Source organism: Lolium rigidum, chromosome 3 (assembly GCF_022539505.1).
Source record: "Lolium rigidum isolate FL_2022 chromosome 3, APGP_CSIRO_Lrig_0.1, whole genome shotgun sequence".
Taxonomy (NCBI): Eukaryota; Viridiplantae; Streptophyta; class Magnoliopsida; order Poales; family Poaceae; genus Lolium; species Lolium rigidum.
The window spans coordinates 386,103,133-386,120,778 of NC_061510.1; the positions used below are offsets into that span (position 1 = coordinate 386,103,133).

Below are 17,646 nucleotides of genomic sequence, written 5' to 3' on the forward strand. Positions count from 1 at the left end.
GCGAAATTTTAGCGCGGGAAACAAGGAAGTTGTGCGCGGGAAATACGGAATTTCCGTTATTGAGCGTGATCTGAAGATGAAGGATTTCCGAAGCCGTTTGAGTCTCTTAAGATTCCGGGTAAATACGTTGTCTCTCATTCGAACGGGTAGTAACCCGGAAATGTTCTTTGGAACGTCGATGGATGAAGTCCCGCGGGATGGGAGCATTTTCCGGCTATAAGTTGGGAAAAAGAAGAAAATGCAAAGTTGGAGCTCTTCAAGTTTCTCCGCGTTACCAACGTTTGCCGGAGATCGTGTTGGACCGGCAAGGCGGAAACTGCGAGGCGAAACTCGGAGAACTCGGGGGCTACTGTTGTGGGTATACTTCATAGGTGTACCATCGACGGTGCCTAGATCCGGCAAGCCCGGGTGGCCCACGGACGGTGATGAGGCATGTGGCCCATCGGGCGGCCCGAGCTTGCTGTTGATCATGAAGGGAGAAGTCCAGCCCAGGATCGGCGGACCGGATCCGTACCGACATAGAAGTAACCCGGATCCATGGAGGCCCATGAGGGACCCGGATCCAGATGACGACGTATATGGAAGGCGGATCCGTGACGTGCACGGCAAGATATTGTACCGTAGTTAGGCTGTCTGTAATCCGGCTAGGACTCTCCATGTAAACCCTAGATCCGTGCGCCTTTATAAGCCGGATCCCGGGAGCCCTAGAGGGACAACCACAACTCATTGTAACAACGCGAAAGCGCCCAGATAATTCCGGACAAGCGGCGGTGAGGCCCTGTCATCGTGCGGGTGTTCCGAAGGCTGGGTAACTCGCGTACCACCGTCCCGTGTGCACTCCGCCCTATGGCCCCTACTTCTTCTCCCCCTCGTGAGGATCCCTCCTCCGAGGTACCGTCGATTAGGCTACGACAGCCAGTCAGCTATGCGGAGGATGGAAAGGACCTAATGTAGTTTACTTTATTCTGTTTTTTTAGAATGTAATGGAAGCATGTAGCCACCAAAAATATATGAAAAAGGCTATTGGTTCACTTACTTGCGGGCCACCAAAGGGTGCGCGACCCATCAGGGCAGCCGCGAACCCCCCATAAATTTGAGATTTGCGTGCTCTTGCAAGGCACCATCGTTGGTCCTCGCTTTCGGTCCCCACAGACAATGACGGACACAAAATGTCCGTTTACGGGCCGGCGTTGGAGATGGCCTAAGGGAGTTGTTCTTGTTGGCATGTTCAATATAGACGAGACACACACATAGAAAGTCTAGCTAGATTATTGATGCCAATGCTTTTGGCTAATAAGATTTGGTGGAATCAATACCTCGATGGTTCATGTGCACTACCTAAGAGCATCTCTAGCAGATCCCCCATCCGAACCCCATCCGCATAATAACCATCGATTTTTGGTTCGGAGGCGAAAAAAGGGACCGTTCAGATCCCGCATTGGACCCCATTTCCAAAAAAAAATCCGGACCACCCCGATTCGCGTCGCGGAAACCCCAAGTTCCTAGGTTGGGGAGGGTGTGCGAGCGCGAACCCCATCTTCTCCCCCGCGTTGGCGCGAAGGAACTTTCATCTCGCACATTCCCGCTTCCGCCCCACCTACCGCTCCCGATTCCGCCGCTCCCGGCTATCTCTGGCCACCGCAACCCTCGCGTCTGGACCGACATGGACGCAATCAACCCGCCGCTGCTCCTGGGCCAGGCCGCGCCCCGCGGACCAGCTCCACCAACCGCATCTAGATCCAGCGCCGCCACGACAGCCGCCACCGAAGGCGCCGTGGTCGCCGCGCCTCCCACTGCTGCTGCTCTCAGAAAGCGGTAGCGGTTGGGGCAGCACGTCGTCCACGCGCCTCCCGCTGGCCCCGCGCTTCCCGCTGCAGTTGCCCCTCCCGCTCCGGCCAAGCGAGTGAAGCAGCCGAGCAGCAAGGTGTCGGCTGTGGCTCCGACGCCGAAGAAGGCGGCTCCAAAGAAGGCTGCGAAGAAGCCACCTGCTGCCAAGATGGCGTCGCTGACTGCCTTGACCAATCTATTTTGCATGATTATGTTGCAACATTTGAGAATTATCGGATGATTTGGATAAACCTTGTCCTTGCGGTTTTTGGTTGCGGGCTGAAAAACGGCTGCGCAGTCCAGGCGCGCCAAACGCGGTCCGCATAAAAGCATATTCGGGAATATGTTGTTATGCGGGCCGCGTTTGGCGCGTCTGGACTGCGCGGCCGTTTTTCGGCCTCCAAAACGTCGTTTGGGGTGGCATGGATACGCGGATTTAGGATTTGCGGTTTGGGAGATCTCCTAGAGATGATGTAATACGCCCATGCATGGGTTACGTACAGCCAAGTCATCCTTCGATCTGAAGGAGGTGTCTTCGAAAATCTACCGAGAATTTAGGGTTTCAACTGTTGTTTTCTTTCCTCCTACCTTTTTCTCCATAGTACATGTGTAGCAAATGGATTCGAGCTACGAGAAACAATTTCGGTTCCAATTTCTTTTATCTGGTGTTTGATCGGGGGGGGGGGGGGTAAGTTTAGAGCATCTCCAGTCGCGTCCCCCAAACGGTGCCGGATTGAGCGTTTGGGGGACGTGTTTCGTTCGTGTCGTGTTTGGGGGATGTCGCTCCCCAGCCGCATCCCCCAAACGCTGCCCCAAACATTAAAAATAATTTAAATAGATAGAAGAAAAATCTTTACTAATATTCAAATCGGTTCAACATAAACAAATTACATATAAAACTTCAAAAAAACATAATCAAATTACATATAAATTATTTTAAACTACTACTTCTTCTTCTTCGATGATGATGATGATGACCCCGCCTCATCGTCGTCGTCACGGTGGCGCTTCCTGCTCGTCACCTCTTCCGAAGAGGCGGTGTCGGCCAACGCGTCGGAGGAACTAGTGTCCTCCTCGTTGTCGTCGGTGCTCGCCGGCTGCGCCTTGGCCTTCGCTTTCGCGTCCGCCTCCGCCTTTGCACGGGCCGCCACCGCCTCCTCTGACCCTTCCTCCTCCGTGTCCTCCTCCACGCCCAGCCATTCCTCCGCGCTGTCAACTGGCGGCGGGGAATCGTCGCCGCTGTTGGGCGTCCGGGCTCTGTCCCATCAATGGCGCCATCCAGCAGGCTTGCCCTCGCTGGAGGTGTCGAATGGAAGCTCGGAGATGTAGCTCATCATTGTTGGAGGTGTCGGATGGAAGCTTGGATGAATGGCGGCCGGTTGAAGATCCGAAAGCGCCTACGTACGGGTCTTATTGAGCACGGATGAACAACGGCGCAGAAGTCGAAGAGAGCGGCGGTTACTCTTTCGAGGAGTCTGCGCTCCATTCCGGAGGTTGGCGCGTCGGTCGACGCGGTTGCCAATGCGACGGTTCCGCTTCCCGGCAACTGCACCGTCGCTACGTAGGCGGCGGTTGAGCGTCCGAGCCACTGACGCGTCGGGCCCGTGCCTCCTCGCCTCTCATTTTGTTGTGTCCGGCGTGCCCGAAGCGTCCCCTATGGGGCGGGGACGGGCTCGGGGCGCCGGACACCTTATTGGGCCACGCCGGACAAAAAAGGCCTTTGGGGCGCGCGGCTGCAGGGGCGGACCTAGGTTAAGCTAGCAGGTGTCACAGGACACCGGGGCAAACTTGCTTTCTTTGGTAAATTTTAACTAATTGTAGTGTGTGACACCGCTAAACCTAGGTAAAAATTATGAATAATGAAGAGAGTGACACCGGGTTCGTTTTCTTCTAGGTCCGCCCCTGCGCGGCTGTGAACGTTTTTTGTCCGGCGCGCCCAAATACCTTTGGGGGACGGTTTGGGGGTGGGACGCGACTGGAGATGCTCTTAAACGGAGCAAAAAAGGGCACTTCAAAAAAAATTGAGGATTGACAAATAGGTTATTGCACATCATTACACATGACATCTGGTAGCCGCGCGTTATGCATCCCTCGTGATTCCACGTGGCTTTGTAATGTCTATGCCATTATTGTACACATGAAATGATAGCCACCTTATTTCGTGCCTAGGGACGGCAACTACCTATCATAGAATATGATGTTATAGCCGAGCACATCTTTATTTCGTGTATGAAGTCAAGTCGTGCATATCAATATCGCGTGCACAGAATTTCATGTGCCGTCTCGCCATTCTGCTGGCGTTTTAGGGTTCTACGCTGTTCAAAAATTCCATGGTCTACGCGCCCGTTCTCGAAGTTTTGGGAGTTTTATTCCTGCCCGATTTACCTTTCAACGGCTTTTCCTCCGTTCTCCGCCCCATCGGCTTTTCCGGTCATTCTTCGGCACACACGAACTTTCATCGTGCTACCACCCAAATTTCTCGTCCAGTGATTTCATGGGTCGATAGCCCTCGGAAGGCTATCATAGGCCGGCCCTTGGAAGGCCACGGTGGCGCCTCCCCGATCAACTCAAGGGTGCGTCGTATCGCAACTGAGTTGTCAGGGGTGTTTTCTGTGTGTGTCTCCATCCTCAACCTCGTCTAGACATGGAGACCAAGATTAATCCAAATAACAGAGGTGTCTGCTGATCAATGCTCGCCGGCGAGGAGGTCCGTGGCGGTTGCGGCAGCACCACGACCCTTAGTAATCATCAATCTTCTTCCAAGCCATATATATGTTGTCGACAAATATGTTCTTGCTTAGCAATGATCCATGACTCAAGAGCGTGTATTTCTATGGCGTGCTCTTTTTTTGGAACATTATCTTTCGTATGCTTGAATGATAGGGTGTTTGTGTATTGATTAATTCTACCTTACCAAATAAAAAGAAAGATGGGAAGATCGGCTGCTTATCCGTGTGTGCTCCCGTGTACATGTGTGTAGCCTTACACAATAAAGTAAAAGATTATTGGAGGATTAGCTGGGGCTTCCATGTACATGTGTAGCCTGTTCTTGGTGGTGGGAACTCGAATTTCCGTTCTCGCACTCGGAGACAGCTGATGAATACCCTTTTTCTTAAACGCTTTGGCGGGAGAGAGCGAGTACCGCGATACACCTGGGCGAGAGAGCTACTAATAACAGTAGCAAGCTACTCGCGACCCAGAGCCCATCTAGTACAGGCGAGCTAGCTAGCTTCACTTTATTTTCCTTCTCGTGAGCCTAGCTAGCTGAATCATGTACGTTCATGTGGAGATCCAACTTATGCCACTTCATGCTCGGCCCACTACGTACTCCGATCGACAGTAACCTATTTGGGGAAGAAAAAAAGTAGCAGTTAACGTTATCAGAACATTTCACAATGATCCAGACCCGATTTTTTGGACAATCAGATGACAGTTTAAACAACAGTCAAAAGATGTGCAACAGCACAACCCAAGAACCAAACAGACGTTAGTCTGAAGCATTACAAGCTATCACCCAACCTTCCAGATTTGGCGTCAGAAATAAAAGGCCACAAGAATTACAACTCTACCATTCAAAATCTGGTTTCACAAAAAAGAGGAGTACAGCGTTCCTTGTTGTTCTTCCACCCTCCGGTCATGCATCAGATAGAAGCCTTCTATGCTCCAGCCTTGTAAAACTTGCATTGTGAAAGAAAACATCAAAAATCAGTACAGGAAAGGAATTTATCACAAGTGCAAGCGAGTTCAAAGCTAGCAAGATAGATGATAGTTCTAACCAATCTTTGCTACAATAGGAATCGCATGCATTTTGGTAGAAATTTAACATGGACACGGACATGTAAATCTGATCCTTACATCAAAGTAAATAACATGAACATGCTGATGGACATGTACAGTGTAAACGAAGAGGCTGTGATTTGATTTAAGTCCTTATTAATCTGAAACATGAACCAATGAACTAATTACAGCAGAACTTATTAGTGACATGACCAAGTAGTAATTAAACAGCTACCATAGCTGGACCTGAACACAGTAACGTCATTGGCTTGATTCGAACCAGAAAAATTACCTAAACACATGGAGCCGAAGAAGGAGGTCACCTCTGCCGCTTAGCCCCCCTCGTTATCCTCAAACAAGAGCAGAACATGGTCAGCAAAACAAAACAATAATATTCAGAAGGAAGTCCAAATAGACGATGTCTAGCATACTAAACAGAGCCATATAGTCAAGCACATGGAGTCGAAATGGCGGTCTACTAAATAAAAACCAACCCATTACTAGTCTTTGGGCAAATAAAAAATATTATGGTACCAACTGATGGGTTCAACCTACCGATGATTTTGTTGTATATATAAATAGAAGAAAAACAGTAGCCGATCAACTTGAGAGCGCATGTAACGATCAAGTCAAGTAGAGGAAAACTGAGCAAGAAGTTGCTCAGTTTTCTGCAACAACAGGTGGTAGAACCAAATTAGCCATGATACTAGTGAACCAGAGCAGCCAAGGCATGCAAATCAAATATCAAATGCATATGATGCAAGCAGAAGACACTTGGGGATATTGATCCGAGATGTGGAACGCCTTGACAACAGAGCAAGGCAACTCGTTTTGACACAAGCATACATGGCGCTATCGAGAAAAAAAAAAAGATATGTAATAGCTGAGAAAGAGAGCGAGGCGTTCCGATGGGGGCGCGGGGTGCTGACTGCTGTAGGGAGAGGTCCGAGTGGAAGCAAATAAGGGGCAGCTCGGTGCCATGAGGAGGTCTGATAGATAGCAGCAGCAGGAACCTGAGACAAGTGGAACAAATTGTGATGTAACTGTCTCTGGAAAGGTTATAACAATTGCAGCTAGGGTGGAAAGCTTGGTGATTTGTGAGCTCAAATTGGAACTAGAAGCATAGCTGCAGTTGCTTAACCATTTTGATTTAGAAGTTGAGTGGCTAGCATGTTAGTGCGGTGGAAATGAATGTACACGCGCGTGCTGGCTCCCAGGATCGAAAGCAGAGCAGTAAGAAAATCGCGATTTCTGGAGCCCTCCGGGCAGGATGGACTCATATACTAGGATTTGAGGGTAGGGGGTACAGAGCGGATAGGAGGGGTGTCTCGCCGTTGGGCGCGGGGAATGTAGGCGGCCCCGGATGTCGCTGCCGGAACTTGGCGGCCATCTCGTCCCAGGTCGACCGTGCGCTCGGGCGAGCAGGCCCGAGGGCGAGGCGTCTCCGCTAGAGTCGAAGAAAGCAGTGGCAGGTGGGCTACTCGGACGGTGGCAGCATCAACCTGAGATTGAGACAGGGTGAAAAGCTGGTTATAATTGAAGTAGCGTGAAAAGCATGTTGATGATTTGTGAGCTGAATATATACAAGCAAAGCAATAGTAGCAGTTGGTACATGATGATTGTTAGGGGCTGTATACGTAGGGGAGAGCCTGAACCATTTGATTGCGGTAGGCAGTAATGAATGTATGAAGAAGAAGAAGAAGAAGAAGAAGAAGAAGAAAATTCGGAGTGCAGTAAGAAGAAGAAAAAATTCGTGCGCTCCCAGGATGGCGAAGGGAAACGCGGGCTGGCTCCCAGGATCCAAAAGCAGAGCAGTAGAAAAAATGGCGATTTCCTGCGGTCTCCGGGCAGGATAGAGTTGGAGAGGATTTGTGGCTGACCGTCGGGCGCGGGGCGTCCCCGCTGCGGCACGAATTTGGCGGCCATCTGCTCCGGGAGGTCGACGGAGCGGCTGACACGGATGGTCCGGCGAGACGACGTGACCGTATCTCGCCGTGCCTGGGGTGGGTTTGGCGGCCATCTGGTCCCGGAGCTCGACGGATGGTCCGGCGGTGGGATGTGGGAGGGGTTTGGTTGGGTGGCGGCGAAAGGGGATCTCGTCGTGCCTGTGTCGTTTGTAGGGTTGGGTTGAGAGGGACGCCGAGAAGGAAAGAAAAGTCCCGCAGCGTTCACGGAAGCGATTCTTCGCGGCTTGACCCAATCGGTGGATGTCTCTGCGACTCTAATCGTGCGCGTCTCCTAATAATTGCACGGGCACGCGCACGCGCACGCGCAACACCGGATGGGGAGTTACCCGGCCGGATTCTTACGGCAGGAAAATTAAGCCTATCTTTTCACAGTTTTGTCCCGATGGAGGAACACGCGGACGCCTCCGGCAAGATCCGCCGGCCCAACGACACCGACGCCCCGGAGCAGAGAAAGAACGCCATGCCACTCATCTACCTTTTCTTCTTCCAATCGGTGGGTCTGGCGGCGCTGTTTCCCGTCGTTCTGCTGTGCTCCGGCGGTGACATGCGGATGCTCTCGCTGCTGTTCGCCGCCTACTTCCACTCCGCGGTCTGCGTCCTCTCCCCTGCCACCCGCAACCGTAAGGCGCGCCTCTTCATCCGCTTAACCTACGCCGCCGTCGTGGCCATGGCCGTGGAAGCTCTCCTGAGCCGCGCGACCGGGAGAGTCATCATGTACCTCGATTCTATTTGGACTGCCGCCGTGTTCGGACACGCCGTCGCCGACCACAGGGCTTCGGAGAAGGTTGCAGCGACCGTCCAAGAGGCGCGGAAGAAGCTCACGCGTGAATTGGGTGCGATAATGTTACTCGCGCTTGTGTATTCCGCAAGCGCATTGCCGCTGGTCTTTCTAGTCGCGGGCTACAGCTTAGAGTCTGTTGGCATCCTGGCAATGGTGCTCATCATCCTTGCCCCCATCACCATCCATGTCGCCATTGGGAAGCAAGGGGCATCTTCATCTAAGAAGGCCGCAGCCGCCGCCCCCTCTTCCAAAGAGGCGCAGGAGAAGCTCGCGGGTGAACTGGGTCTGCTCATCTTCCTCGCGCTCGTGTTTTCAGCCTGTGGAATGTGCCCGCTGTGCATCATGGTCGCCGATGGCGCTCTTTTTCAGACGTCTCCCCTAGAGTTTGTTTTGGTAATCCTGCCATTGCTGCTCGGCTCCTGTGTCCCGGTCATCATCATCTGCACACTGAAACCCTCGCAGCGGCAGGGTGGAGGCGTGGTCGTCCTTGGGCTGGATTGTCCTAGTGGAGACGTCCATGTCTGGAGCTACTTCTCGACATTCATGCTCTTCAGCTTCTCCTTCCTCCTCGTCGATGAGGTGACTATCGTATTGTGGATCTGCGTCCTTGGCTTGGCGATGCTCTTCGGCTACTGCCTCGGTCTGCACACTTCCTCTGCCTGTAACGGTGGCATCGTTCGATGGTTATTAGTGAGGTACTGCTCCGTACAAAGCTCAACTAACTGGCATTATATAATTTGATTTCGCAAATCTGTTGTAAATATGTGGAGTTGACACTTTAGAGTTTGACAAGACACAATGCAATTCACATGTCTATTAGAATAGCAACAACTTGTCAACATCATTTTGGAAACCAAATTGTATCATAAATATCTGAAAATTCAAAATTCTGACCATTTTAAGTTGTACAGGAGAAAAGGGAAGATGGTTGCATTCCCATCGGGTGAGGTCAGGAAGAAATAAGTTGCTGCTAACGGTTGAACAATCTGCTGCAGCTGCTGTGCCACCAACGCAGGCATTGTTAACTTGTAACCTAATTCTCAGAACATGGTTTTGATATAAGGCACCCTCCTACATATGTTGACACGTACCTGAAACGATGTACTCTCTTATACACTTTGACATGTGTCTGAAACTTTCAAGGTTCTGAATTAACATGGCACCCCATTAGTGGTGAGCAAGAACAACTATTGATCCGTCTTCCTTGCTTGCATACAGAATTCACCTTCAGGTGGCGGTACATTATGAGACGGCCTGTCAATCGCCCTGATAAGCTTGTGCTTTAGATTTAGTTTTTTTTTTTTGCAGAAAGATGGCCTCGAGACTCGAGAGGCCTGGAAGATCCAAATTGTCGGTGGGTATAAAAATTACATCGTTGCCTTTTTTCATCTACTGCCCTGAGAAATCTAGGATTTGAGTTACAGGCAACGAAATTTGCACAAAGGCCCCTAGCAACTAAAAAAGAAAAGCAATCCAGTGCCTGGGAACCATCTCCACCGTGCGCCGGCGACCTCCAGGCGCAGAGCGCCGAGATCGGAGAGAAGTTAGCTCGATGTGCTCTCCATTCCGGCGAGAAATCAACCGCGCCGGCCATCTCAGCTTCTCCGGGGACGAACCACTTGGAGAAGGGGCTATGGCGAGCTCCAGCGCGAGATTGAAGAGGGCCTCCTGAGGAGGTTGATCTCCTGGACGAGGGTCGCCTGTCGACCATGGGATTGGGGGCAGGGCAAGGAAGCCGGCTTTGGTCCCCCAATGAAGAGCTCGCCAGGGAGAAGACTTCATCTTCCAGCAGCACCACCGCGACCACATCTCCGTCGATCTGAAAAAGATGACGCGGATAAGGATCTTACCCTCTTCTCCACCAACATGGTGGCCAAGAGGGGATAGATCCAGATCGGCGGCATCCAGATCGAGAGAGACACCGAGCTTTATTGAAGGGGTCGTGGATGTTCTGCCGCCCTCCGCATTCAGCTCCGACCACCGGAGCACCGCGGTGAACAGCATCGCTGCCACCAGCCACCAGGAGCAGCTCCATCTCCACCGTGTCCCAACCCCCATAGGCATATCACCAAACTCTACATGGGTAAAGCAGAAAGAAAGGCTAGATCTAGTCCTATAACTATTCATATCTACTCCGGCGCCCATCTCCGACCAGCTCCTACCAGCTATTCCGGCGGAGAAGGCCATGGAGCGGCCCGGCCTCCTGAGGTCGACCCTCAACTACTGTAGCGTGGGGAGAGCAGGGAAGGGGGGGGTGAGCCTTATTACTACCAATGCCTTTAGATTTAGTTAAAGTTAAACATGATAAAGTTTGGTCAATTATATAGCAGAAAATATCTACATTTTTATAAAATCAACATGATTTTGTATCTTCATAAAGTTTATTTTCATATTATACGCATTCGGTCTTACAAATGTTTATATTTTTTATATATAGTTGATCGAACTTTGTAAAGTTTGACTTGGATTGAACCTAAAATGTAGTGTCATTATAAACATAGAGGGAGTACATATTCTCTATTCCTTTTAAAAATAATGAAGCTCTAGACACGGATTGCTCGGGAAAATCTTGGTTGATATATGTAGAACGGCTAACTTAAATAATAATAAAAATCTTATATATTTTGATAATAAAAAAATATTACATCATTACTAAAGAGTTTGCAACCTTTCTAGAGATTTGGTTTGGTTTCGGATGACCCAAATGAAATCAATGCCACAGAAAAATGAAAAGTTACTCAAATGAAAAAAAAAAACTACAATAAAATCCAGAAAAAGTTTCTAGTAACTCATCGGTGACTAATCTTCATGAAATGTAAATTGAACCCTGTTGTATGCTTCTTGTGAAATAAGAAAGCACGTGTGGGCAAGACCCGAATATATATCTTAGCCTATTTGCCCTCGATTCAGATCTCACAATAGGACGTTTTTGTAAAAATAGAACGTAGTCAGGTTAGGGTTAGCCACTACCTACCAAATCTAGCCAGGGTAGAATGCTAATATGAAACTTGGTTAGGCTCTGGAACTAAAGATGTTCCTCAGATGCTAGAACTTGATCGTTGTATTACCCCACCTGTCTAATAAAGTTTTTATTTTACCAGAAAAAAAACTCAAATGAAAAAAAGAACAACAAAACTTGTACAGCAGCAGCCCCTCTTTGACTGACAAGGTGGGCTATCTACGGCTGCCCCCAAACCACTCTCGTGGATTCATCCAGCGCACGAATCGTAAAGCCATACGTTCCCGTTTGGCCGTTTGAAACTCCTGAAACTTCCCCGTCTGTTTTCCTCTTCCTCTTCGTCTGTTTCATCGCCTCCCACCAAAGTCCCCAAGAACCTGCAAGAAAGCCCGCAGCAAGAAATCAAGAAAAATCCGAAATCGATCCTGAACGCATTTCTGGGAGCCACGCGTATCGGGAGGAGGCTCCGCCGACGGAGAAGGGCTCGAGCTGCGACCCTGCTGAGCACGGGCGGTGATCAGATGGAGCAAGGCTCGAGCGACGACGACCTCACCGGCGCCGGGGAGCACGGAGGCGGTCCAGCGTACTGTGGCTCCAGAGACGACTACGCGTCCACTGGCAACGGCAGCCATGGCGGTGGTTCGACCGATCACCGCACTGCGAGCGATGATCCGATGGAGCAGGACTCGAGCGAGCACGGTGGGGATTCTATGGAGATCGAGCACGGATCGGGAGAAGAACCTTCCGGCGAAGGCGATCAAGGCGAAGCTTCCGATGCCGGGGCCAATGGCGGCAACGGACCAATGCCGTCCTCCAGCTCGAACAACGACGAATCCTTCGAAGATAATGGAGAACCACCGTCCGTGAGCGGCTCAAGCATCGCCGGCTCCGACGGCAAGAATCGCCGGAATCTCCGGGGCAATGCCGCCGCTGCCGCGAATTGCCACGGGCCTCCCCTGTCCTACGCCTCGAGCAATGCAGATTCTGCTGACGAGCCGCCCAATCAAGCCTCTCCTGCCAGCAGCTTCGCCGCCAACGGCGACTCTAACCGCGAGCATCCTCAGGCCCCTCCCGCCAACGGCGCTGCAGTCGCCGTCGACGACCACGATGAGGATGTCATGGTTGATATCACAGGCACTTCAGGTTCTTCCAGTCAAGGCGGACCGTCGCAGTCCGGCAAAGACTCCTCCGAGACCAGCTCCTCCGGTGATGGCACGAGCTCATCGGGTACCAACGCCACCACCTCCTCCGACACGGTGAAGATGGAGGACATGGGTGCTCAAGCGCAGGTTTCGAGCTCTTCTGATGCTGCAGACACTTCTACGTCATCAGGTGCCAAGGCCGCCGCCGCCTCCGACTCCTCCTCCATGGGATCCTTTGTAGACCGCCTCGAGCTTGAGATGGACATGGAGGACATGGATGCTCAACCCCAGGTTCCTAGCTCATCTGATGCCGCAGACACTTCAACCTCATCAGGTGCCAAGGCCGCCGACACCGCCTCCGACTCCTCCTCCATGGGATCCTTTGTAGACCGCCTCGAGCTTGCGATGGACATGGAGGACATGGATGCTCAGCCCCAGGTTCCTAGCCCATCTGATGCTACAGACACTTCAACCTCATCAGGTGCCAAGGCTGACGCCACCTCCGACGATGAATCTATGGAATCGTTTGCAGAGTTCCTCGAGCGTGAGATTCAGGCTCAAGCGCAGGCACCGAGCTCAACGCCTCCTCCGAATCCTTGACTGAATCTCTGGTGGAGTTTGCAGAACTCCTCGAGAGTGAAAATTTCAGCAATGTAAGACTAGCACAGGGCGTTTGGTTGCAGTTACCTCGTTGTCTCTGTCACTTCTTCCTGACGTCTCAAGAGCTTAGTCTCTACCTGGTATCACCACTGCGTTGAAGATACACAATACATGGCGTTTTGCTGTTTCGTTCTGACTAGATTTTAGATAGATAGATACACTGCCAGTTTACATATCTTGTGTGCAGTATATGTCAGACAACACTGTGTTCATCTGAAACTGATGGAAATTGCACCTGTACAAACAAAGGGATATGCTGCACGTCAAATGCAGTCTGTTTTTGTTCATACTCTGTATGCTTGATCTTAATAATCACATGACTGTCCTTTTTCTGATGTTCTCTGTAATTTTTGCCATTTGTAATGCAAGAAGGGTACAGGGTAAGTAGGAATTACAATTATTGACCCTGCTTTCTTATAGTTCTGTGTCTATAAAGATACATGAGAAGTATCAAAAAAAAAATCATGAACCACACCTATGAGTATTTATGAATAATCTACCAAGCCATCTAAAATATTGAAAAACACACATAATCAGATCAGAGAATATCTGGCCCAACCAAAGAAACTTGACGCGCAATTCTGAAATGGAGTGCAGCATAAGCCCTTGTCTTCATATCGTAAATCAAGCTGAATCCACAGCAGGGACCTTAGATGCCATGTAGGACGCAATCTTGAAAATGTCACCCAGACACAAATATTGCAGTGATCAGTGCTGCATCCCTCAAAGAAATTCATTTATCATCTGGATCAGGAGGAGATGAGATGAACAAGAATTGCCTTCACTTTCTATACCACAATGGACCTGGTCAGCATGAGAATCCACTACAGCGCCATAGAAATCATTCTGACCTGCCATCCCTGCCACTGTTATACCCACTATAGCGGCAGTATCATTATTATGAGTTGCTCATTGGATAAAGGTAAATTCATTACACTCGCTGAATGTCATCCCGAGCCATTGCCACATCATATCAGCCAAGCATAACACCAGGTTTCTATGTTTCTGTTGGAATAGGAGCATAGACATAGAGCAGCAGCACAAAACCTGCAACCCGAATAAAAAAAAGCCGAGATTAATCGTTTCTCCGTAGTATGGTGCAGAACCGAGAATTAGATTAGTTGCCATACTGATACTTCTAAGCGAAAAATGGAACAAAATGAAGGAATTCACATAATCATAAGAACATGGATGCCAACGATCTACAGAAAAGACGCCTTAAGGTTTATACAGTGATCGGACTAGATCACCAACGATCTCAGATCTTTGTAAAAGATCTCAGCAATGTTTTGGTAAATGTATCACAAGGAATACCACTTTTTCTTTCAGAAGTAATGCACAGAAGCCTAACCTCCAATGATCCCAGACACTTCTGGCCTGATTAGCAAAATGGATAACTCATACGATGTCATGATATGGTAACCATTGAAATTGTTATTCAAGCATAAACATTCTCTATCATCTTCATCCATGGGCCAACTTCGTCAACAAGCCCCTGAGAATGTAAATAACGAACCAACTTTGTGACAGGTTGAAGACTAGCAGAAGTCGAAAGAGAAGCCATCAGTTCGTTCATTATGCCCTGAAACGTAGAGCTGCAGCAGCGCTTAATCCATTTTATGTGTTCAAGGGCCATTTCTATTTCCTCGGCATCCGTTAGGAACTTCAACAAAATGACATGTGAATTCGAGCTCTCAATATTGGATGGAACACTGAACATCACACTCAATGCTGCTTTCAAGTTACCTGAAAATATTTGGAGGACAACTATTAACAAGGAGATACCTGAATAAGTACGACAGCAAGAGAAACTAATTACGGGGAAAGAAATACCTTGTTTACAGAGTGCAAGGATAAGTACAGTTAACACTGAACTAGCTAGTTTAGGATCCTGCACTACAGACTTGTTAAAGATTTCCTCAGCCCGTTCATATTTGTTTTCTTGGCACAGCATAGTAATGACTGAAGTGTATGTTGCGTCATCTGGGGCCACTCCTTTCTGGAGCATGTGATCAAACAGCTGCTGGACTTCTCCAGTTTCACCAATCTCTGCAAATTTTGTTATAAGTATATTGTAGGTCTGCAGATTTGGGCTACACCCACTGGTGAACATCTCATCCCACAACTTCTTAGCTGGCCTAAGGAGGTCATTTCTACAGAGTGTTGCCATGAGAGAATTGTATGAAGAAATGCCAGGATCTAGCCTCTTTCTTTTTATCTCCTTGATCACATCATATGCCTCTCTCACCTTTCCTGCCTTACCCAAGAATGACACCACCAAATGGTAGTCCCTCTCACTCGTCCAATAACCCTTATCCAAGAGAACCTTAAACATTTCCCACATCTCATCACCCTTCTTATTCTTGCAAAGGCTCTCGCAAAGCTGTACTATCACCTCGGTACTTGGCAATCTCCCCTGCCCAATCATGAACTCGCAGAACATAATGGCAGCATCAGCATCAATCTCAGACACCGAACAGACCAGGACATTCAACACATCGTCATCAATGGGGAAATCGCCTGATACAATGGCATCCGCCATCTCCTTCGCCTCAGAGATCTGCCTGTTGGACACCAACGCAAGCAAAAGCTCTCTGTAGTCCACCTTCCTTGGTGCGACACCGAGCTTCCTCTTCTGCTTCAAGATCCTCCCTTCCTCGTCTGCCCTTTCTGCTACCCTAAACCCCTCAGACACGATCCTGTACGCTACAAAATCGGGCTTCCATCCACGTAACCGCATATCCTCCAAAGCCCGCCAAGCATCCTCTATCCTCCCCTCCCGGCACAAACCATCGACGACCATCGCTGCCACAAGAGACCTGTTGATGATCGAGTCCCCCTGATGGTGCACCGCGTCCACCAGCCGCAGGGCCTCGTCCAGCCCGTCCCTCCTGCCCACGTTCTTGACGAACACCCCGAAGCCGACAGTGTCCAGCTCGGTGGCGGTAACCAGCATTCTGTCGAACACCTTGCGCGCGGCGGCGAGTGACCCGGTCGACGCGAGCGCGGCGAGCAGGGAGTTGCAGAGCGGCGCGGGGAGCGGGGCGGAGCCCGGGAGGAGGCCGAAGTGCGCGAGCGCGTCGGGGAGGCGGCCGTGGCGGAGGAGAGCGGAGGCCGCGAGCGCGCGGGTGGCGGGTAGCAGCGGCAGCCGCGCGGCGCGGGCGCGGGAGAGCGCGGCGAGGAGGGAGGGGAGCGTGGCCGGGTGGCTGGCGCGGGAGGGCGCGGCGAGCGATGCGAGGTGCGTGTGGAAGGCCTCCGGGGTGGAGGTGGCCGTGGCGGCGGCGTGGGCGGAGGGCGGCGGGCGGGCCCGGCCAGAGATGCCGCGCGTGGCGGAGAGGCCGGCGAGGAGGAGGCGCGGGGCTGACGGCGGTGCGGCCATGGTTTCAGCGACGGCGGGAACGATGGCTGGATCACTGACCCACAGTAATCGTCTGAAGGCAGAGAGGAAACTGCACAAAACAGCAACTCTCTATTCGAAAAGTGCTTTTGACCTCCCGAGGTCCAGTGTTCTCGCAATTTTTAATTATTAAAAGATATGAAAAATAATTCTCTAGATTATCAGTGATACACCCACAATCATGGAAAATCTCAACCCAAAATTCTTTTTACTTTTTGCTACACAAAAATAACAAAATCTGGAATGTTTTTTGGAGATTTGAAAATGAATACTCAGAGCTGCACTTTTATTGTTTTTGTGTAGTTTAAAATATAAAGCATTTGAAATTAATATTTTACATGTTTGTGGGATACATTATTGGCTATATGCAGTTTTTTTTTAAAAAAATTTAAAACTCAAAAATATGATTTTTGATTTATTTAAAAAACGAGATCAATGGTGCCCATGTGCAGCAAATCTCTGTCCCTATCTAAGCACCGAAATATACTTTTTTTGAATAAGCCCAAATACACTTCCGATCTCATATACATATGCTCCTGCCACTCTAAAAACCATTTTAAAATATTTTTAAAAATTGAATAAAAATTTTGCGCATACATGTCGATATTTTAGGTGTGCACGGCCAAATTTTGTGGAAAACCCACATTATTTTTTGTCCTATGTAAAAAAGATAAATAAATATCTCAATAAGAGTTAATTTTAGCACCAAATTTTATTTTTTACGCATGACATAAATAAATTTTGTTCTGTGAAACAACTTTATGAACATATAGAACGTTGAGCTGTAATGTGAAATTTTTTGCCGATTTTTTTGGCATTTTAAAATATGTTTAAAACTCATTTTATAAAACAGAAGCATCTATTCCCGGGTGAAAAAACTCCTTGCCCTAAGAAGCACTCTAATTTAAATCTAAAAACTAGTGACTCTAGGTACGAAAGTGTCGTTAGCTCGAGCACTAGTAGGGGGTGTCAATGGGGTCCCGTTCCCTATAAATCCGCGGGGAATTCATCTACTCCATCAGTTTTTAAAAAAGCTTCGCAACATTTTTTTAGATATGGATGAATTTATAGCTAAAATATGTTTATATAACCGTATCTAGATAAAATTGGGAAGCTTTTCTAAAAACATAGGAAGT

At 49.5% G+C, this 17,646-nt stretch overlaps 1 protein-coding gene across 1 annotated transcript; it reads right to left on the minus strand.

The window, feature by feature from the left end:
- Positions 1 to 13,471: 13,471 nt before the first annotated feature.
- Positions 13,472 to 16,492, minus strand: LOC124697593 (pentatricopeptide repeat-containing protein At5g14080-like). Its single transcript, XM_047230159.1, has 3 exons — positions 14,947 to 16,492; positions 14,465 to 14,859; positions 13,472 to 14,160 (listed from the first exon to the last, which is right to left on the minus strand). Exons 1-2 carry the CDS (start codon positions 16,490 to 16,492, stop codon positions 14,552 to 14,554), a joined length of 1,854 nt encoding a protein of 617 aa, XP_047086115.1. The 3' UTR covers positions 13,472 to 14,160; positions 14,465 to 14,551.
- Positions 16,493 to 17,646: the final 1,154 nt, after the last annotated feature.

Excerpts from the sequence above, each read along its gene's own strand:
- LOC124697593 (XM_047230159.1), bottom strand. The coding sequence starts at position 16,492 with ATGGCCGCACCGCCGTCAGCCCCGCGCCTCCTCCTCGCCGGCCTCTCC. Across the intron at positions 14,860-14,946 it reads CCTTGCACTCTGTAAACAAG|GTAACTTGAAAGCAGCATTG; the intron begins GTATTTCTTTCC and ends AAATATTTTCAG.